At 37.0% G+C, this 24257-nt stretch overlaps 1 protein-coding gene across 11 annotated transcripts in view; it reads left to right on the top strand.

Annotated features, from left to right (window-relative positions):
* Nucleotides 1-24257, top strand: part of ZNF521 (zinc finger protein 521) — a 343128-nt gene that overhangs the window by 149428 nt on the left and 169443 nt on the right. For all 11 annotated transcript variants that reach the window (XR_015794089.1, XM_088130975.1, XM_088130974.1 and 8 more), the window contains one exon: nt 1065-4420. Coding sequence is in view for 10 of the 11 variants with exons in the window: in XM_088130976.1 (XP_087987102.1) it covers nt 1065-4420 (3356 nt within the window). In the remaining variant the exon portion in view is untranslated. The remainder of the gene's footprint in view (nt 1-1064; nt 4421-24257) is intronic.

Here is a 24257-nt window from a genome sequence, read left to right as displayed (position 1 = left end):
CCTATTCCACTATAATGTGGAGAAGGGGAGAGAATTGATAACCTGGTGCTTCCAGATGTTACTACTCTCATAATACTTGCTCATAGGCTATAGTAGCTGGAATTTACAGGAGTTCTAATTCAAAACATCTGGAGAGCACCAGGTTACCTTTCCATGTTGTAAGCTGTTAGGAGATAATTTTCCTTTTCCTCCTTCCCCTCTCAAATGATTCAGCTTTTTTAAAGATCCCGTAGGTTCTGAAAGTGGTTGGTTCTTTCTGATAATTTTGAAGTTTTAAACCTTTCCTCCTTTTATATAAAAAAACGTACAGACTCGTATCTGTGCCTGAGTGGGCTGTCTGTTACATAGAAACCACTATATTTTGATGTGGGTTCATTTCATTTACAAGATGATAGGTATAGCGACTCTTGATTTTTGATGCTCAATGAAATGTTTGATGAAGTAATATTTGTTTTCCAACTTTGAAGAAATATTTACCAATATGCTTGCTGACCTTGCTTTCCTCCTTATTTCTTGTATCTATACACCAACAGTCATAATGCTGTATCAAACCATGTTGCTTTCAAAACCAATGCTTATGTGTTTCTTTAAAAGTTAGGAAATTCAATTACTTTTTTACAATTAAGACATCTAGATTAACTTCATTTTTAAATACATGTATAAATCTCTTTTTTACAATGAACTTTTCAGATGTTCTCATGATTTGCAAATTATTTCTTAGGGGATACAAAAGAAACTTTAAATATTCTAAAATCTGCATTTTAATAAAGTTGTCTATATATGATGTATCTTGAGCAACCAAATGATAAAAAAGGCAAGAAAAGGCTAAAACAGGATCCAACCATCTTCATAATTATTCCTAGCTTTATAATCTGATTTAAAATAGTGGTGTATAAGAAGCAGATGGATATGGGATTGAAAAAGTAACACATCTATGTTGTGCAGCATTATATCCATATCAGTTAATCTCTGATTAAATGCACATATACTAATGTTAAATGCTGTCTGAACAAGAGGGCTTTAAACATTTGTTTCCCTTTCCTCCCCTCTCCCTCCTTTTTCAGATGGAGTAGACATTGAAGATGATCCTTCCTGCTCATGGCCAGCTTCTTCACCCTCTAGTAAAGATCAGACTTCACCAAGCCATGGAGATGGTTGTGACTTTGGTGAAGAAGAAGGTGGCCCAGGATTGCCCTACCCATGCCAGTTTTGTGACAAGTCCTTTAGCCGCCTCAGCTATTTAAAGCACCACGAGCAAAGTCACAGTGACAAGCTCCCTTTCAAGTGCACCTATTGCAGCCGCCTCTTCAAACATAAGCGGAGCCGAGATCGCCATATCAAACTTCACACAGGAGATAAGAAGTACCACTGTAGCGAGTGTGATGCAGCATTTTCAAGAAGTGATCACCTTAAAATTCATTTGAAGACTCATACCTCTAACAAGCCATATAAGTGTGCCATTTGCCGACGTGGATTTCTCTCCTCTAGTTCACTTCATGGACACATGCAAGTTCATGAGAGGAACAAAGATAGTTCTCAGTCTGCCTCCCGGATGGAGGAATGGAAAATGAAGGACACTCAGAAATGCAGTCAATGTGAAGAAGGTTTTGACTTTCCAGAAGATCTTCAGAAACACATAGCAGAATGCCACCCAGAGTGTTCCCCAAATGAAGACCGAGCTGCTCTTCAGTGTGTTTACTGCCATGAACTCTTTGTAGAGGAAAGTTCACTAGTGAATCACATGGAGCAGGCTCATAATGGAGTGGAAAAGAAACATATGTGCAGCATTTGCTCAGAGAACTTCCATACTGTCGAAGAGCTCTATAGCCACATGGATAGTCACCAGCAGCCAGAATCATGCAACCATAGCAACAGCCCCTCTTTAGTGACAGTTGGTTACACCTCAGTCTCTAGCACTACTCCAGATTCAAATCTCTCAGTAGACAGTTCAACTATGGTTGAAACAGTTCCCCCAATCACAAAAGGACGTGGAAGAAAACGGACAGCCCAGCAAGTGGCAGACATCACTGGGCCTTCAAATAAACAAGCCAAGGTTACTTATAGTTGCATTTATTGCAACAAGCAGTTATTTTCAAGCCTTGCAGTATTGCAAATACATTTAAAAACTATGCATTTAGATAAACCTGAACAAGCCCATATTTGTCAGTATTGTTTAGAAGTGTTACCTTCACTTTACAACCTAAATGAGCATCTGAAACAAATACATGAAGCACCAGATCCTGCACTGATAGTTTCTACCATGCCTGCTATGATCTACCAGTGTAACTTTTGCTCAGAAGTTTTCAATGACCTCAACTCTCTTCAGGAACATATTCGATGTACTCATGGATTTGGAAATCCAGCTGCTAAAGACAGTAATGCATTCTTTTGTCCTCATTGTTATATGGGGTTTCTTACTGATTCTTCTTTGGAAGAGCATATTAGACAAGTCCATTGTGATCTTAGCAGTTCTCGTTTTGGTTCTCCTGTGTTAGGTACTCCTAAAGACCCAGTCGTGGAAGTGTATTCCTGTTCTTACTGCACAAATTCTCCAATATTTAATAGTGTTCTTAAACTGAATAAGCATATAAAGGAGAACCATAAGAACATTCCATTAGCGCTGAACTACATCCATAATGGAAAGAAATCTAGAGCCATGAGCCCTTTATCTCCAGTTACTATAGAGCAGACGTCATTAAAGATGATGCAAGCTGTTGGTGGTGCTCCTCCACGCCCTGCTGGTGAGTACATCTGCAATCAGTGTGGTGCTAAATACACTTCCCTGGATGGTTTTCAGACTCATTTAAAAACACATCTTGACACTGTCCTGCCCAAACTGACTTGCCCTCAGTGCAACAAGGAGTTTCCAAACCAGGAGTCCCTGCTGAAGCATGTGACCATCCATTTCATGATAACTTCCACATACTACATCTGTGAAAGTTGTGATAAACAGTTTACTTCGGTGGATGATTTGCAGAAACATTTGCTTGACATGCACACCTTTGTGTTTTTCCGTTGTACTTTGTGTCAAGAGGTCTTTGATTCAAAAGTTTCCATTCAGCTTCATCTGGCTGTGAAGCATAGCAATGAGAAGAAGGTGTACAGGTGCACGTCTTGTAACTGGGATTTCCGCAATGAGACAGACTTGCAACTCCATGTTAAGCACAATCATCTGGAGAACCAAGGCAAAGTGCACAAGTGTATTTTTTGTGGTGAGTCTTTTGGTACTGAAGTGGAGCTCCAGTGCCACATCACAACACACAGCAAAAAATACAACTGCAAGTTCTGCAGCAAAGCATTTCATGCTATCATATTGCTGGAAAAACACTTGAGGGAGAAGCATTGTGTTTTTGAAACAAAAACTCCCAATTGTGGAACCAATGGAGCATCTGAGCCGGTTCAGAAAGAAGAAGTAGAGCTACAGACCTTGCTGACAAACAGCCAGGAATCCCACAATAGCCATGATGGAAGTGAAGAAGATGTTGATACATCTGAACCTATGTATGGATGTGACATTTGTGGAGCAGCCTATACAATGGAGTCTCTGCTGCAAAATCACCAACTTCGGGATCACAACATCCGACCTGGGGAAAGTGCCATAGTAAAGAAAAAGGCAGAGCTCATAAAAGGGAACTACAAGTGTAACGTGTGCTCACGGACATTCTTTTCTGAAAATGGGCTCCGTGAACATATGCAGACACATTTGGGTCCAGTGAAACACTATATGTGCCCAATATGTGGTGAAAGATTCCCTTCACTTCTGACTCTCACTGAACATAAGGTCACACACAGTAAGAGCCTTGATACAGGGAACTGCAGGATTTGCAAAATGCCACTCCAGAGTGAGGAGGAATTCTTGGAGCATTGTCAGATGCACCCTGACTTGCGAAATTCCTTAACAGGATTCCGATGTGTAGTTTGCATGCAGACAGTGACTTCTACTTTGGAGCTGAAGATCCATGGGACGTTCCACATGCAAAAGACCGGCACCAGTTCCGCAGTGCAGTCTACAGGGCGAATGCAGCATCTTCAGAAACTCTACAAATGTGCTTCTTGCCTGAAAGAATTCCGCTCAAAACAGGATTTGGTAAAACTTGACATTAACGGCTTACCATATGGCCTGTGTGCTGCTTGCGTTAATCTCAGCAAAAGTGGTAGCCCAGGTATCAACATACCTTCAAGCAGTAATAGACAAGGCATGGGCCAGAATGAGAACCTGAGTTCCGCTGACAACAAAAGCAAAGCAGGAGGGCTGAAGACTCGCTGTTCAAGTTGCAACGTAAAATTTGAGTCAGAAAGTGAACTTCAGAACCACATCCAGTCAGTCCATAGAGAGCTGGTTCCAGACAGCAATAGTACACATTTGAAAACTCCACAGGTATCACCAATGCCAAGAATCAGTCCATCGCAATCGGAAGAGGTAATTCATTCTCCCTCTCTCTTTCTCTTTCTCTCTGTTTAAAGCAGCCACAGTCCTTTGGTATTTGTCACAAATCTGATCACCTTTTTTCTTTCTTGCTTTCTTCCTTTTTTCCCCCCTTTTTGCTAGTTATTTGCCAGGATATACTTAGCCCAAATGTGTATTGTATCTCCCCTAGCCATTAGCTAGCTAGCAATTACTTGCTTCTTGATAAGCCTTGTGTTTTGGCTTGAATGGCACAGAGTAGGACTAATTCCAGTCTCCCTAGGATATTGTCTTCTTTATCACTGAAGAGAATAATCTTTGTGCCAGCACAACTGAGAGCTGGAATCTTAACTGAGGTTCATTTTGAGCTGGAATCCCTAGCTCTGAGTTATGCTTACGGCACAGAGTGTTAATGACATAAAAGTAAACTACACTAAGCCAAAGTGTTGGCATGCAGAGCGCTGTTTTTTGAAAATATTTGTGAGCAACAGAGCAGGAGGGCTATTTTTGTAAATTATGTTGTTGACATTAATTTTTCCCTGTCTTGCTCTACTTTGATTAAAAAGAAACGCCACAGTGCAACACCTACTTTTGCTAAAGGGTAAATTAGTCTTTTTATTGTAACTCAATCTGCGTCTGTAATTGTGTGTGTGTGTACGTGCATGTATTTGGGGTGTGGTGGTGGGATTTGACAGAATATTATGCTAAGCATTGGATGATTAACATTTCTTGCAGAATAATCTGTAACATAAAATTGTACAAATCTGAGGGTCCCGTGGGGTAGTAATAAGATCATACACTTATTCCAGATTAATTAATTTGCAATAAATGCTGTGGCCTTTTTCTATTATCATAATCACTAACACAAATTAGAATTGCCAAAGGGGCATTCCCAAGCACACTTAAATGTACATTATTTAGCCTTTAACTTGCTTTAACTTTCCTTTTGTTTACAAGGGGCAGGAAACATATGGCCTGTGGACTATACCCAGTCATTTTGAGTCTTGCTCCATGAATCTCTCCCCCCCCCACCTCTACCCATGCATACCTATCCAGCTGAGAGCCTTAAAGATGGTAACTGTAGGGGAAAATAAGATGCAGTCACGGCCAGGAAAAACGCCACAATAGACCATGCATTGTCTATATTTGGCTTACATGTAGCTTTACTTTTCAACTCTCCTAAAGCATGTAGGCAGGAGCCTACTTCAAACAATCTCTTTTTTAATTATACTAATTTCCTTAACACACCAATAAGAATTTAGGTACTGTGCTAAGTTATATAAATACTATGGAATAGTGGGAATGGATTTCCTTTTAATGTGTCTGTCCTTGATCACCAGCAAGGAATTTTACCATAGATAATGCTTGATGGAAAAGGCAGAGTGTAGCATTGCTAGCTCTTTAGAACAGCAGTGGCCCAGCCCACAGTAGGCTATATTTTCAGGCAGGACACACATTGCCTGACCAGGTACAAAAGTGCAGATGCCAAAAGGATACTTAAACAATTTAAAATGATTTATTTGTGTATGTATTTACACTATCTTTGTTCTATATTGTATTAAACCCGATGAATTCTTGGGAGAAATCACAAGATTTTGGCTTTCTCACTTGAAATCTTCCCAATCTTATATAACAATACCAAAATCTCATGAGGTGTAGCAACAGTGTTGGATCTGGACATTTGAAATGTCTTAAGATTTGAGATCCTGCAGATAGCATTTAAGGGCATTGCTGCTGCAGTGAAGCTGACTCCTTGACCTACACACTTGTGCATTTAGCAGCTACAGCTTTACCTGCAGGGCAATAGATGAAGTTTTTCATGGGGAATTAATCTTATCACTTGCTACTGTCTACTGGTTAAGTTGCTTTTAAAACACAACTGCATGAGGCTGTAAAATGCTGGCCGTCCTAATAGAGTGGAGGAAATGTTTGTATCTTCTGTTCCATCTTACCGTAATATAGCTTTAACATCTCAGAAAAGCTGTATGAAAGAAACACAAAAGCTCTTGCTTTCAAATAGGTTGATGAATTGGGATAATTTTTGAAACATGTAGCTTCCCTTCTTGCGTTTCTGATAAACTGGGCAAAGGGAACATGCATTTTGATTTTTCTGACACCTTTACTCTAATGTGTATTAACGCTTGCTGGAATAAGCAAATAGTGTACCTATCCCATAGCAAGTTATATTGAATATCATGAGCTTCTCTCCAATAGAAAAGGAATGTCTTCCTCTGGTTCCATCTCAAAAGTTGATAACCATAGAAGCAATAATTTATGATATGCTGATTTGTACTGTGTTAACTATTATTATTATTATTATTATTATTATTATTATTATTATTATTATTTCTTCTTCAATAGCTCTTCCAATAGACAATATATTGTAAAGTGTCATATTTTTCCCTCTAGACACATACTATAGTAGATGCCCCAAAGCAATTCATTTTGGGACATCATAGTTTTGGAGTTGCTGGAACCTAACTAGAAATGACAGTTGGTATTTTAAGAGCCTAATAAAAAACGTTAGGATAGGACTTTGGGCCAGTCACTATTTCTCAACCCAACTCACCTCACAGGATTGTTGTTGTGGGGAAAATAAGAGGAGGAAAAAGTATTAGGTATGTTTACCACCTTGAGTTATTTATAAGAATAATAAAGGTGGGATTTTAAAAAAAACTAAAAAAAAATCAGTAATAGTGATTTTATATTTTCTCCTATGGAGAAAAAACACTTTTTGTTATAGTATAGCTTCCACATAGTTATTCTTAAAAGTCCAGATCTATTGCACACTTAAAATGCGACACAAACAGAATAACAAGGGTCAGCTGAAATCTCCTGTCCACCTTTGGTTATCATGTTTTAAATAGAACGCATATAAATTATATAAATATAAATTGAAAAGGTCACAGAAGAACTGACGGGGGAAATGATATGTTCAATATGCCTGACTTGTAGGAAGTCCTGATTAAAATAGGTATGCATGGGTGGCCTACAGTGGAAAAATGTTGACAGCAATCTAAGAACCTTAAAAGTTTCTTAAAAGCCTAAGGGCAAACTTAAAAGACAGCAATCAAAGATATACTTTGGGGGGGGGAGGAATTGCTATAACACAGCCTTTTTTAACATTTGAAAGGAGAAATCTTAAGTCTATCTTCCCCAACTTGTTTAAGTAAAAGCAAGTTGGGACTACAACTCCCAGAATTCCCAGCAGCACAGATTTTTAGAGTTGTAGCCTTGATGCAACTGGAGAGGACTGAGGTGAAGCAAAGTGGAATAGATTAAGTTTTAGATTGAGAATGGCTTTGCCTGAGGAAACTCAGCTAGTATAGTTGTTAATATAGATGATAAGTGATTTTTAGAAGTGCAAAGATGGTGAACAAATAACAGTAGTGCATTCGTTTTCTTTGTTTCCAGTTGGAGGGGGGGTAATCCCAAGAAGTTTGGTTGATTACCATCAGGAGAAACAGAAGCAGTAATTATAGAAAGGGATCACGTGGGGCTTCAAAATTTTTGACATATTTTAAAGAAAATTCAGATTCTGGGCTGATTTAAATGTTGTAGCAATTTTGCTTAAATAAATTGTATTATGCCTATTTTAAAAACGCCGATTTAATTTCCAAAGTTATTTATGAATGCTCCTGCAATCTTTCTTCTTGTCAACATGAACGAATAGCTGAAGTTATACGAAGCTTCTTTTTCATTACCTAATTGCATGAGCATGTTCTAGAAATTTTTGCCTGCTTATATAAAGAGGGACTTTGACATATATTTACCACAGCTTCTAGTGAAATGTTCTGGTTTTCTTTTCATTCCTATACGGAACTGTATGTTAGTGTTGGATCTTCAGTGTAATTAAGACTGAGAATGAAGAACATGGAGATCCTGGGGAAAAAAATCAGCAAAAAAGTTATTATTTTCATAAGTGGAATGGAGAAATACATTGGTAGGGCTTTTTTAAGGTGATACAGATTTATAAAATGTTAAAGAGCTGTATATGCTGCCTCAAAATCCTAAGAGCTTTTGCAAAATTTGCAATAGGCGTAAGTGTTGAAGGCATATTCTCCAGTGACCACTTGCAAACTGTTACTTTTATTGAGCACAGCTGTTGCTGATTGTGGGTGGAAAGTGGTTGGTTTCTTGAATGCAATCTCATTGTTATAGTATTGTGTGTTGTCTGTTAACATAACAGCTGGGTAAAAAACAGCAAATGAATATCACAGGGACAAAATATCAAATCAGCATAACAGTGTGCTTGTGTTTGTTATAGCCAAATATGCATAAAAAGGGTTTACCAGACTCATAAGTCACAAGACTCATAAGTCACTCATAAGTTTACCAGACGCATGGCTGCATGATTGTCTAGGGATCGTTTTGCAGTAGGATCATTGTGGAAGGCATGAATGCCTCAATAAGAGATGACTGGCTCTTAAGAAATGAGTCAATAGGTGCCAAGACTCCAGCAACCTAAGACTTACATCCTCCTGAATTGTAAGCAGGGTGTGGCAGTAGGAGGACCCTTGTGATTCATCTTCCTTTGCTGTGCCTGACATGTATGCACATTTGTATACATTATTGTACTTGAATCCGGTTTGTCATTTTGCTCAGGTTCCTTTGGACTCGTTCTGTGATATGCTAAACCACAGTGAGTGAATTTGTAAGCCGTGGTTGAAATTGCATTCAAGGAGAAGTGCCTTAACACAAATCTATAACTGTGGTTTGCTGCATCTTGGTTCAGCCATTAGTTCACTGGGAAAACAAGGCAACAGTATCTTCACTGCTCCTTCTTTGCTTTTTGTCTTCGCTGGTGCACAGGAGTTTCATTTTAAAAACAAAAGGTCTGGGGCAGCATTAATCTTCCCCCACTCTGCATACCTCGGATCCATTCTCAGACTTCCAGATTGCAAAGATTGAGCATTAGCTTCTCTACTTGTGACGTTATTCAAGCATAATATTGTGACTGGTTCCATAAGGCTTAAACTCCCTATTTATTGTTATTCATTTCCCAATTATATGTTTTTATTCAGGCTGATTGTTCTGTCTCTTGCCCTGGTAGGTCTTAACCTACCACATTTCAGACAACCACCATGATCTGCCATATGTGAACAGTGTGGCTTAAGTTCCACTTTAAGTTCCCTAATGTTCTGGGGCACTGGTTAGTTTGATTTATAATTTTAATTTGTATGAGGGTACATAGATAAGCAAAAGTTTCCTGCAGGGGTTAGCAAGAGTTGACTATTTTGGACTAGCTGCTGTGCCAGTATCTTCCTTATTTTCCTTCCCTTAGCATATCTGAAAGAGGGTTATTTTCATGAGTTGACAAGTAGGGCTTTATTGTTACAATCCAATTTAAGATTCCTATTTTTATCTATATTTATAATTACCCATGTCTTGCTAGATAGCATGTCAATAATTCTTAGGCATGAGAATATTGTATATTAAGTTTACCTTTCAGTTGTTTGATCTGTTATGCATACTTGTTTTAATTCTTCACTTGTGTTTGTTATACATTCTAGTGTGATTTTGTGGAATAAATCTGTGAGGGTCTGATATTTAAGAATATCTATTTTCAGTTTTTGCCACTTTTGCAGATGCCCATAAATCCATCCCATTTCATGTTTTTAGTAATCTGAAATGCTTTTAATAATTCACATAAACAATTACATTTTGATTTTAAACATTTTTAAATATAAAATTCTAAAACACATTTTCTCTCAAGGTTACAGTGTAAAGTATGTTTTCATGCAATTTTAAACTGCAGAGTTATGTTGCAATATCCAAAAAAGTTCATCTAGTTGATACAGCCTTCTCTGCTGTAGCCCCCGCCCTTTGGACTATCTTGCCCCTGGAGGTGAGGTTGGCCCCCTCACTCTTGGCCTTCTGGAGGGATTTGAAGACCTGGCTCTGCCATCTGGCCTGGGGCGGGGAGGGAAGACATCAGGTGTAGGGATGGCTAGCCCCTTAGAGGCCTGGCGTTTGCTGCTCTGAACCATTGGCCTCCTGGACTCTTTAGTAATTGTTTTGTACAGATTTTAGGTGTTATGTAATTGTATATTTATTTATTGTTTTAATGAGTTGTGAGCCGCCCAGAGTCCCCCATTAGGGGGAGACGGGCAGGGATAAATTTAATAAATAAATAAGTTCTTATTTACATTAAAGGCATGGCTCTAATCAGCTCATATAGAAATTTAGAATAATCTAAGTTTTTTCAGTTGTTAATGTTAATTTATTATTTGTTTATTCAATTTGTATACCACCCAAGTCCAAATGACTTTGACAAAAAAAAAGAAAAAAAGAACAACTTAATGTTATGTGTGATGCATTGTTTAGTGGAAGGCAAAATATTTTCAATAGCTGCACACAATGTTTTCTCCCATGACACTGTGTGTTATTTTCTGATTCACTATGGCAGTCTTTCTGGTGAGTCCTGGGTCTCCAGGAAAAATATGTAGATCATACAAGCTTGAAGTCTGGTGGGATGGGACAAGAAAGTTGATCATTCCCTGGTCTAAGTTGGGTTTGAGGGCCACAGGTAAGATCATTATGTTTTTCCTAGGATTTGTTAAAGAGAAAAATGGCAAAATAAAAATAAAATACATTATTTAAAACTTTAAAAGTGAGTTGGGCGTTGCAGTTAAATGCGGATTCAATTTCTTAGATTAGAGAAAGCTAGCATGGTACCTACCAGGTATTCTGAACTTAGTGCCCATGGTCCCCAGCCCACCAGCATGGCCATCAGCAAGCACAAGGGAATTTACTGATTAATACTACATCTAATTTGTGTGTGGCACAAGAATATATGTCATGTGTGTTGGACTCAAATGATTTAAGAGTGAGAGTAAGAGAAAAAGAATTGCCTGGAAAAAAAAGGAAACATGGCTGTATGCTGGAGTATTGCTGCAAGATATAATCATAAAGATTGAGGTTACCTTTTAAGACCATGTAATCCCGTCTCCTGCTCAATGCAGAACACCTGTGCCTAGATTACTTCTAACAGATGGCTATCCAGTATTTAGTGGAATATATTTAACAAATGAAAGATCCTTGTTTCCAATAATTTGGACAAACTGTTCTTGTTTTGTTTCTCTTAATTTTCATTTGGAATTTATCCTCTTGAAATCAAAGGCATTTGCAGCAAATCATAATTTCAGCAAAATGATGAAAAATGGGTTATGACATTGTATTCAAGCTCCTCTCTATATGTACTTGTGTACAATGTTGCAATGCAAGTACAAAAGGGGCAGAGTTGTATCCTGACTTTACGACGCACATTTTTTCATTTGCTGCTCCTGCAAATGCTATGCCTGAAATCTTTAAGTCTGTTAAATGTATTTACTGGAGGCCCAATCATAATTGAGTCACTCTTTGGGGTGGATGGGTGGCATATCAATTTAATAATAAATAAATAAATTTATAATTTGCTTGCTGAATTACAAATCTGGCAATTGTAAATCCAGACTCAAATTCTCTGTTGTAACAAGATTTAAAATAATCTGCATTTTTATGCATGTGTATGACTGAAGCTCTTGAGAATGTGTATGTGTGTATATTGTATAAATGTTTGTTCTTTCTTCCTTGTGTGACATGATGTCATGCATCAGGATACATTGCTTTTCAGGGGGTTATTTTATCTACTTTTGCTTTACTGCAGTAAATAGACATGGAGTCCTAAGTGGAACCAGCGTTGCTGGAAATGCAAACAGCAGAAACAGCAACAATTATTATTTGCCTTAAGATTTAGGTGCTAATGGTATTCTCAGGGAAGTGACAGAGCCAGTATGGTGTAGAGATTAAATGTTAGATGAAGAATGGTGAGACTAAGACTCACAGTCACCCGTGGGTCTTACTAAATGATTTGAGCCAATAACTCTCAGTCAGCTCATCAGGCTCATCAATCTAGGGTTGCTGTTCTGAGAATAAAATAATAAGTATACTGGTTTTTTAGAACAAAGCTTGGGCCTTTAGAACAAAGATGGGAGGGAGGGATGGACGGACGGACGGGGTTGGCTACATTCTTGAAGACCAAACACTGAGTCTTTCATAGGTTGATTAAGGTCCAAATATAAAATATTGTGGTTAAATGATGAATGCTTATTTAACATATGCAAATGCTACCGAGTTAATGTAGATAATAAGCATTTCTATTTCCAAATACTCCAAAATTCTAGTTGGATTGATATGGAACAGCTATTCCTTCAGAATCCCTCTTAGGGCTATTTGGTCAAGATGGGTGTGTCTAACCCCAAAACTGGGGATGCTAGTCAGTCCCAGTATCAGGGTAGTGCTCTACCCATCATTCACTTGGCTTCTGAACATGAGCAGAGAGTGGGGGATAGTTTATATCATATTTCCTCTCAAGCAACAGCGTGGCTTTGGGTCAGTCTAGGACCAACAGCAGATGACAAAAAAGAGATATTGGCACTACTGTATGATCAGCATCCGCCAGTTATTCAGGATTCCTAAATTTATGCAGCATTCCTAAATTTGTGGCTAGCAATGACAGGCTTAACATTGTGCCACTGCTCTGGCATATCCATGTTTGTCTTGCATGCATGGTCTCTATGAGTGCGTAATGCTTCAGGTTTGATTTTTCAAAAAGCTTTGTGGTTGTATAATTAGTGGAAAAGTGAGCTTAATAACTGGAGAGAGAGAGAACTTTTTACCTCAGTCAAAATCAAATTGCAATTTTGCTTCCAGGTGAACAGTTTATTTTTACTGGCGTTATAAGTTATTTTGAAGCTAGAGATAAGGGAAAGAGATCAGTGAAGACGTCTACTAGAGAAGCTTCACAGATGAACTTTGTGTTTAGCAACTGCAGTAGGAATTGAGATAAAATATCTAAAAAAACCCCACTTTTTATTGGAAGGATAAATTATGAATGGATTCCATGTAGTAAGCATACAGTGTCAACCGAGAAGGGGTTATCTTGCTCTTAATGCAAAAGATCCCAGTTATAAATTTGCCCATTAGCCTCTGTACATTGAAAAATACCAAGGTTAGAGCTTTCTCCACTGTAGTGCTCTGTATGGGGAACACCCAACCCAAACAAACCATCAGTAAGGATCAGTACTTTCTATTTATTAATTTAGACATGTTCCAATCTACCTGGAGAGCATCAAACTTAAAGCAGTGAGCATTTGATGTTTTAAGCAAGCATTTAACTGTGAATAGTTTTAATGATGCATATTACTCTCCCAGTTTCTTTCTTTTTTTAAAAAAAAAGATTTAATACATTACATTTTATCAATGTATTGGCTTTCTTAATCTTAAGATGCTCTGAATGTCACTCAGAATAGAGAGATATAAACCTTTGGGGTGGGAGTAGGAGGTCATGACCAGGATTCAGCTGAATATTTCAGATATTCAGATGAAGGCAAAGACAGTTAACCGAGAATGAGGACAAGGCTTCCTGGCTTGGTCATAGAGTGACTCCAGGCAGTCAGATCCCCAATTGTCTTTGCTTCAAAGTGATGGCAGGACCAAATAACCTTGCTTCATTTTCACTGAAAAATCATGGAAAGGTGCAGGCACTTTATGCAGTTTTCCTGCACTGGGAAAATAGTTCTTTTCTTCATTGGACAAATAGCTCTCTTTGTTAATGTATTGGTAATGATCAGATGACTAAATAGAGTGATACAAGGCAGTGACAGCTGAAGCAATAATTGAAAAATGACTCATTTCTACAAATGTCTGCTTATGGGTATTTCAACAACCACAGAACCAGCAATTTCCTTGTGAGACATTCTTGTAAACTGATGCTAAAAGGATTGAACAGAGATACCAGCCAAGCTGATTGAGTTTATCCCATATGGTTTATTCCCTGGGGCCCCAGGGTGGCTGCGAGCACCTTCTTGTCACTCACCAGGCTCCCTGCTCCATTTTATTTTATTTATATTTATTCATCTTTTTGTTTAAAAACCTTGGGGAGGTAGCATGCTGCAAAGCAAAGTATTAGCCTGAAGTGCAATCAGTATTTCTACAACTCCTCACTTAGATCTGAGAAGCATGATTAGAAGATAAAATGATGGGTGACTGCAGCCCAATGCTTTGTTTGGATGTTTGTATACTAACCCAGGAAAGAAAGCTGAAGCTGAGGTGATAGAGGAAATCCTGGGAGCCTAAGGACGTACAGCAAACAGCAGTCTTCCCAATTTCGATGTTTTATGATTGGCCATGATCCAATGCAGTCGTTTTGTGAGAGTGGTCAGTGTGCTCAATTGTGCTTTACACTGTTTTACTTCTATATATAACTCAGATTGACATATTGGAAGGAAACTCTCGCCTAGATATATTTGCTGCTTTGAAGAGATATTGCTAGACTAAGGATACCTAATGTTAACTCAGACATTGAGGTGAACAGAACGATTATCCAGAAAATTATATGTTTGTCAGCTTGATTTAAACAGTGGGAGAAACTGCTACAAAAACTAATCACCCATCTAATAGAGGAACACCTAGACACTTTAAGATCTTATAAAATATAAATAGCTCAGTGTCTTTAAAGTGAGATCATGCCTAGAAATGTTGTTTGAAGATTTTGATGTATATCCACAAGCATTGACAAGGAAGTGACATACATGATTTATCTGGAATTTTAAAACCTTTGGAAACAGAAAAGATTAATGTGCAATATAAGTAGTTAAAGCATAAGCATCAATTTTCGAAAGTAAAATAATCTTATACTGAGAATTCATTCAGGGCAAAAATGAACAACCTTTTGAGATCAGATTTTTTTTCCCAAAAAATTAGATTGATGAACTGATTTAAAAAATGAAGAAAAGAAGCCGAAGTAATTAATTAATTTTTAACAAAAGAGGTAGATAGTTTGCTCAGGCTGATTTTATTTTCTCTCTTGTACTCTAAACTGATGCGTATCTTGAGTTGAAATGATCTAGTGGTGGCCAGTGGATTAAGATGGTACACAAATGCTCTTCAGAGAGTACATGAAAAGCATACACAATTGTGAAGAATGTGTGCACTTGGCTCTGAATGGGATTATTTGATTATTTATTTTCTGGCATATTTTAGTCATCAAATTAGCAACCCCAGTGAACAATTCCAACAAAACACGCATACACACACACACACACACACAAACTGTACGATTCTTATGAAAAGCCCAAATAAGTCTCATAATGAAAATTATAACATTAGAAATAGCTTTTTATTTTTTCCAGAGGTGAAGGAACATTCCCCTCTGGAAAAACATTTCATCAACATTCGCCTGGGTGAGTTTGGGATTCTTATACACCTTTATATCTTTAGCATCCTGAGCATATGTCAGTATACTGCATGCACCTTCTAGTTGAATAAAGGTAGGGAAAATATGTTGGCATGCAGTGTAGTCTCTAGATTAGAGATCGGATATCTCTTTCCATACATACTGTATCTACCTATCATATTCTCTTTCAACTTAAGCAACGTTATGCAGAGTGAGAAAAATAAGCCAAAAAAAGTAAAGGCAGGAGATAAGAAAAAGAAAAGGAAAGATAACTATAACTGCTTTAAACAAATACTATTCACCATGCCTCTCCAGTCTCTTTCTCCATACTATCTTTGTTTCCACCATGGCCACACCCTACTTCATACATTGTTCTTTGTTGCTTAAATTTCTCACTTCTCTCTTTTTCAAGATGTCACCCACCTCATCCAGCTGTGTATTTTTTGGTTTTTCCATTACTCTCAGCCCATTCACTCTTCCTTGGAATAATAGTTGTGCAGTTAAATCCTGTTTATGTTCAAACCACCTCAGCATATTTCCTTCCTATCAATGGTACGCTTTTGCATTCAGTCCACATTTATTCATTGTCCCTTCACCCAATCTCTTCTACTATTTACCTTTAATAGTAGAGAGCTCTCACCTTAATAGCTTCTTCTCCTTTCCACACTATACTTCCCATGCTATCTATTTAGGGTCACCCTGTGCCCTCTGTTTTCACACATATAGGGGCCTTCATGTGTGGAGTTGGGTACTAAAGAAACACATTGTTTTCAGAGGAATGTCAGGCACAGCATGTACATGTATTTCAGAAAATAAAGTATAGTTACTTCATAAATGGGGAACAGTTGGCTCAAGCACTTCTTCAGTTCCAAAGCTACAGATTCTAGTTTCAAGACTTACATGCATATTTACCCAGGTAGAAATTAGGGGACAAAAGAGACAGTGTCACTGCTATAGCTTGTGGCACCTGGACTGGTGTATTGTCTCAGTAGTTGTAATGTTATGGAAATAGAGAAAGAACATTAATTGTCCCTTGGTTCTTGACCCAATCTCTTCTTGTTTTACCACAAAACACTTTCCATCAGTGCCCTATTTCCACTGCATTCAACTTTTATGTTTCTTTTGACATAATAAATGTTACACAGAAATTTATCTCCAAGGAGATGGCCCTTGCTTTCACATACCGTTGGATTAATGACTTGAGGCTCACCAAAATAGAGGGGCTGCTGCCAGTCTCAAAAAGGCAGCCTAATCTTAGGTAGAAGGTAGTCACATCTCAATGTGCATCATCAACAATAAAGCAATCCTGAATTCAAGATTTAGAAAAAAAATCAAACATTCACTCATTCGCACCAACTTCTATACCTCTTGCCTATGGTTGAGTTGGGTTGTTGAGGAAGACAGCTACCATAGCATAGGTGGAGGATCTAGGAAAAGAAGTATTCCAACAGATATCTGTACACTAGTTCTTCTGTTCTTTGCCAGTAGTGTCTATCACACATTCCTTTTTCCATCACCTCATCATTTCATTGAATTAAACAGATACCAAATTCATTAATTTGCCCTATTTTTTTCACATTTTATACATAACTTGCATTTGTCATTCCATTTTCCATGTCAAACACAACACTTTTGTCTTTGATACATTAATTTTCAGTTCCACAATCCTCATTTCATCATACATTTTATTTTATATTTACTGTAATTTTTGAGGTTTTCAGCTAACAACATGGCATTACATGTAGGAACAAGTAGACATACATTGACACAGCCAATGAAATTTCCTTTGATGTCAACAGAATGGTTTTTTATATATTTATCAATACATATATTAAACAACCAAGAGGACATCACACATCCTTCTCTTAACCTGCTCAGTTATAATCCACTTGCTAAGAATTTTACTTATTTCCACACAGGGACATCCACAGGAGGTCAAAATCAGTAAGAAGATGGGGAAGGTATTGAGATCGAAGTCCTGTCACTATTATATCTCTGTGAACACCGAAAAGGAGTAGGGCTTTGATTGCAATGCTGTATCCACCATCTTGCACATTTTGACATAACTCCCTGACACCTCTGATCTCACATGTCCTTTACTTCTATCATGCACCACTTTTATTGTATTCAGCAATCAACTTTCAATTCTGTATTTGTGCAAAATATTCCATAATTCAAAGCCTATTGGTGTTACTGTGTATTTAGTCTAAATTAACAATATACAATAAACATTCTCATTCATTCATACATTTCTAAATGACTTGCTGAAGAGCAAAAATCTAGTCTACAGACCTCTGCGCAACATAAAGCCACAAAACTGTTCCAAATTTTGCTCATAGTCACTTCTGATATCTTTTCAAATAGAATTTTGACACCTTGCACACTTCACAAGTTCCTCCCACTATCATTTTTGCTTTCATGCTTGCTGTCTTGCATTTTGTATAGAACTGAAGTAGCGTTCTTCCAGTCCACAGGCATAGATGAGGTCTTCACACATATGTTAAACAGTTTGTACAGCTATTCCATAAGTAAACTGCATCTATAATTTAAGGTCTCTTCAGTTATATCATCTTCACCTGCAACCTTACCATTTTCAACTTTCTCACAGCATGAACAACTTATTTCTCATTTTTTCTTCAACACTAATAATTACAACATTTGTTTCAATTCACCCTTCTATCCTTATCTTTCCCCATACTGATCTCTAAAACATTCCTTCCAGCATTCCCTTCCTCAGTTTCATCCCAAGTAATTTCATCACATTTAATTTTGTTTAGCCCTCTTTCCCCATTTCCAAAACAATTTGTTGTTTCCATCAAAATCCGCCTGTGTTTTCTCTGCTTCTTTTAATGTTAAGTGTTCCTTGCTTTCTAATTACATTTTTGCAGCCATCTTTTGCTCTATATACACATATAATATCTTTGACCCACATTTTTGCAGCAGTCATTCCCTTAGTTGAAAGTTTACTTTCATGCACAGCCATTTCATCATTCTACCAGGCTTCTTTTTCATACTTCTGGGTAATGTAACTCTACTCACTTGCATACTTCTGTAGTATTCTATGACTTAATTCTTTTCATTGTATTGTAAGCAGTTTCTATCTCCTCTCTTTTTGTGTCCACTTTCCAGACATTCTTTTGTGGCTGACCATATTGGTTTTTCATCTGCCTTCTACCCATCCATTCATGTCCCCTAGCAGAATATTTTTCTCCTGGATTACATTTATTCAGAATATGACACACTGTTTCCCATAACTTCTTTCTGTTATCACCATTCACTGGAGGGTAACATAGAACTATCACTGACCATTCCTCTTTCATATGTACCCACACTAGCCTAGATGCCACCAATCCATATTTCCTGGCATACATGTTAGCCCTTTCTTTGTAATTAAACCTACAGCTTCTTTACCTTGCATTCATTCAACTCCAGTCCACAAGATCCAACTATCTTATTCGGATTTATTATATACTTCCATTTCTCTTAGTTTCACTGATACACGATATCTTTTCTTTTTTTTAATTTAATTTGCTAATTCTTACTCTTTACCAGCTACCCATTTTATATTTCAGTTTACAATCTTTCATATCCCATACTCATCACCAGCTGAGCCCATAAATATTGGTGCTGATTACTGTACTTTGATCAGAGTAAGATAAAGAAGGTGTAGACTAGCTCACCAGCCTTAGCCATAGCCATCAGACCTGCGCCACTTGCAGCATTCCCTGCAACAGTAAGGAGAGTTTTGCAAGTATATCACAAGCACAAATCAAGCCCAGTTTTATTTAAACACACTCATGCTATTCAATACTAACATCTCTAAACTAGAGCCTGTGTTGTGTATCATTATACTGTTGCCTGCATTCCACTTAGTAGGAGGAACATGCAGTGTACTGACACACACACAAGATGCAAAGAAGCAAGAAATCTCTCTTACAGAAGAAAACATGCGGAAAATTGGTAGAATATTAGAAGAATTTTTAGGCTCGAGCCATGAACTCTGCAGGAGCCAATGTAATGGACTAGATTTTGACTTTTATTTGAGCCTTCATAGTTGTTCAGAAACTTGCTGTTAACTCTGAAAAAAGAGACAGTAGTTATAAGGTTCATGTAATAAAGTTTTTTCTTCTGTTAATACATAAAATACATTAAATGCTTCCAAGATAAGTTCTGAATGAAGGATTTAGATGGAATAATTGGTGATATTTGTTCAAGCCTAAACAAAGATAGCATGCTGTTCTATATTCCCCACATCCTTAAATAATAAAAAGCTTCAGGGGCACAGCTATAGGGCTTTGTTCCCTTTGGATGTAAGCACAGAGATATTTTACCCTTTACAGAAATGCTGTAAACAAACAACAAAGCAAACAACATTGAAAGCAAATCTTTATCAAATTTATATAGCCACCCATCTCAATACATGACTCTGGGCCGCTCAAACAGTTAAATCCCACAACCAACATCAGATGTACTACTCCTACATGTGATAAATACAACATGCCTGCAATTCAGAGGTAATTAGCTTTCAGTTGCATCCTGCATTTCAGTGCTCATTCTGCCTACCTACATAACTATCTACAGAATTTGGCAAGTTAATACCATACTCAATAGGTTGAGAGTTGCTTCACTTTGTCAGCTTTGGAATTTGGGGCCAACAAGTTTTTCCCTGAAGAATCTGATTGTGGTTTTGTTTGTTTTGGATTTTTAAGCATTAAATGCCTTCTCCCACAAGTGTCTTTTTTTTTCCTCCAAAGGCTTCTTGAAAAAACAGCTCTCCTTTAAGTTTCTAAACAATAAACATCCTCCCATTTGAGACTTCTTACCATCATATATGGCTTGAGTGACTCTTGGAATAAGGAAATATGTCAATGATCCAATTGGCTGATTGACACAGTTCAGTATGTCTCCTTGCTGATGGAAGCAAAGAGTTTCATAATCTTCCAGAGAATTAAGGTTGATGAGGCAGCATGAACCTTCATTACTGCTAGAACAACAAGACAGGAAGATCCCAGATGAATCTGCCAAATACATATTAGGGTCCATATTAAATCAAGTACTGTGACATGATAATGATAAAGAAACCATGCTCTGCCACTTTTATTGTATGTACACAGAGTATCTATGTTGAATTGTGAGAACTGTTATATCAAGATCAGCTTGGACTGAAGAGAAAATGCTTTCCTGTTGCACAATTTTCCCCGACACTATTTATCACCTTTCTCTCTTTTTAAAATCCTAGGGAAAGTCTCCTTTCTAATAGATTGGTTGGTAACATGCTAGATTATAATGACTAATGATAGGGCTTTTTCAGTGGCTGCACCAGTGCTATGGAACACTGATCCCTTGAAGGGCAGATGAATTTCTGTTTGCCAATTGATAAGGGCACTTATTTTCTAAAAGATTTTTGCCCTGCCAAGTACTCAATGTTTGAAATAAAGATGGTGTTTTACTTGTGATTCTTGCTTCTGCTGTACTTTTACTGAATGTATTGTTTAATATGCTATTATGATGTTACATTTTTATAAGAAGCTCTAAAGCCCTAGAACAGCAGGGGAAAAAAATCTTTATTAGATAAATAAATAGTCTCATTCAAACCACTAGAACAAGTTAGTCATAACTACTTTAAATGCCACTGCTTTCACAGGCAGTTTGTTATAACTAACTTTAAATGAATTGGTGCTTTTGAATAAATAACAATGCATGCATTGCAAATCTAACTTTAATTTAATTTTACCACCAAATGGGCCTGTTATTTACTCTTTAAATGTAATAAGATGGACCTAAATATTGATTTTTAGGTAGAAAAATGCAGGAGCCTTCTATCAAAGTTGTATCTAAAAGAGACTTTAAGCAACAACTTTCTAAGAGCTCTATTATACTAGGCATCTTAAAAGATGCTTTTGATGCTCACATGCAGACCAACAAACACAGTGTAAGAGTCTCCCTTTTTAACACATCATTTCCCCTTAGAACTAGTTAGAAAATATTTCTTGCTCCCAGATGACCAGTATTAAACCAGCATATATATGGTTTATTAGCTTAGCCCTAGCATTATTCCTGATATGTGACTTTACCGAAAGCAAAAAAATGTAAACTTAATCCCTGGCCTTTTCTCTCATTAGAACAGTAAAACATAGAGCATGTCAACAACTGTCAAGAAAAATAATGACATACGAATACAATGACACAACACTCAAGGATTTTTTCCTCTTTACTCAAAGCTTAATGATAAAGGTGAAAACACATTTGACTAAAAAAAGAAAAATACCTGATCACTTATTAGACTCTTCAGAATTATCTAACAAAAGAGGACTTTTTTAAAAAAAATCACAAAATAAAAGTTTATTTTGCCAGTACTACTAAATCAAACACTAGTACTGCTTAGATTCCAAAAAGTTCTTAAATATCAGCTTTTAAGTCACCAGTACATTCAACTAGTCTTGTGTCAATCAACTTAGATTTTTTTTATAAATATGCTGCTGAAACAAATGCAAAATCCTGATTTCTGTAATTTATTATTTTTAGCAGCAAAGGATTAACTTTTTTAAAAAAGTAATAGCAATGACAGCCTGAAACTTTCCGGAAACTATTCTTGTATATCTAAGTCCCAGCTGGCAATGCCACAAGAAAAGGACCACATAGAACCATTCCTTTCTTAGTTTACCCTGTTACATCCACAAGAAAATCCAAAGAGTGGAGCCAGATGTGATTTGAGATACTTCAGTTGAAATTATACTTGTAAAAGGAAGAAATGAAGGAACACTCAGAAATAGTTGATATGTCAAGAATTATGTACTAATCAAGATCAACAATTCTTTTAAAGAATCAATTATATTGTTCTGACTTTAGGTAAATTTAGATACATTTAAGACCGAGAGATTTTGATCCCATTATATACAAAATCCAATTCAAGTAAAATAGCAGAACATATTAAATAATCAGCCTTATAAAAATTACCTGTTAATTTTGTTTTCAGAATGTATTTCATTCAATATGAAGGTGATTGGAAACCGCTATAAATCCATAATGTCCAATATTGGTCATTTTTCTGTTGTCTTAGCTCTAATTGTACATACTATTGTGCTAGTTTTATATTTTTACTTAAGTTAGTATCAATTTAATATGAGCTATTGCTTGGCTAGAAATATGTTAGGGCAGCAATAGTAACAACAACAATAAAAATTCCAAAAAAAAAAAGAATTCTTGGATATGTTTCCACAATACAACTATTTTATACTCTGTTGAAAGGAGAAGGGAAGATTTTGCTATATAGTCTAGCATTTAAACCTAGCTGTTAATCTACTATTTTAAATTACTCTTTTGAAGATTTCAAAAATTTTCGTGTCTATTAAAAATACAGTAGAAGTTTTCCAAATGACTTGGTGCTACTTGGGCAGACTAATGATGTAATTAAGGCTTAGGTAAGTGGCAGAGAACATGTTTCACATGAAAGATCCATACAATCACTAGTGGAGCTGGGAAAGGACTATTGTCCATCTACTATAAACAAAGTAGATGAAGTATTGATCAGATTGGATATAAAAAGACTTTTTACATGACTATCAACAAGAGATCACTAAAACGACACACACACAAGGATTCAACATAGGCAGATGAGGTTTTTCTAACCATCAGATGTGATTTCAGATATGACATGTACTAATAAACAAACAATGCATTCTACCAGTAAATCTTTGGTCAACAATCATATAAGGCTAGTAGTAACTATGATTACCTTAAACATTTTCTGTACTGTGGAACATGCATTGTATTAAGATACAATTCCTCTAAGTTCCCAAATACAGAATGTTACAAGTAGATTTATTGCTAAGTGGCACAACTTGTGGTTCTTTCTGTGCTCTAAGATCCAAAATGTATTTATTGATTCATTCATTCAATTTATATAGCCATCCATGACTCTGGGTGGCTTACAATGAAAACATAATACCAAAAAAGACAGAATAAAATAACCATACAAACAATTCAAAACGTTAAAACAATTAAAAACAATTAAAACCACACAGTGCATAACTGGGAAAGCACTGTAATTCACGAACAGTGCAACCATTTTATGGGCTATACACCACTCGATGATCTCCAGGCCAGATGGCAAAGCCAAGTCTTCAGGCCCTTCTGGAAGCCCGTCAAGACCGGGGCCAACTTGATCTCAAGGGGAATGATTTTCCATAGGACGGGTGCAGCAGATAACTGCCTAAAAGCTACAGTGGGGCAAAAAAGTATTTAGTCAGCCACCAATTGTGCAAGTTCTCCCACTTAAAAAGATGAGAGAGGCCTGTAATTTTCATCATAGGTGTACCTCAACTATGAGAGACAAAATGGGGGGGAAAATCCAGAAAATCACATTGTCTGATTTTTAAAGAATTTATTTGCAAATCATGGTGGAAAATAAGTATTTGGTCAATATCAAAAGTTCATCTCAATACTTTGTTATATATCCTCTGTTGGCAATGACAGAGGTCAAACGTTTTCTGTAAGTCTTCACAAGGTTTTCACACACTGTTGCTGGTATTTTGGCCCATTCCTCCATGCAGATCTCCTCTAGAGCAGTGATGTTTTGGGGCTGTCACTGGGCAACACGGACTTTCAACTCCCTCCAAAGGTTTTCCATGGGGT

The sequence above is a fragment of the Python bivittatus genome, unplaced genomic scaffold (assembly GCF_059951505.1).
Source record: "Python bivittatus isolate LINGU-HERP-01145 unplaced genomic scaffold, Pbiv_v1 ctg000840_np1212, whole genome shotgun sequence".
Classification (NCBI taxonomy): Eukaryota; Metazoa; Chordata; class Lepidosauria; order Squamata; family Pythonidae; genus Python; species Python bivittatus.
Note: the sequence above shows the minus strand (reverse complement) of the source record. Positions and strands in the feature narration are given on the sequence as shown.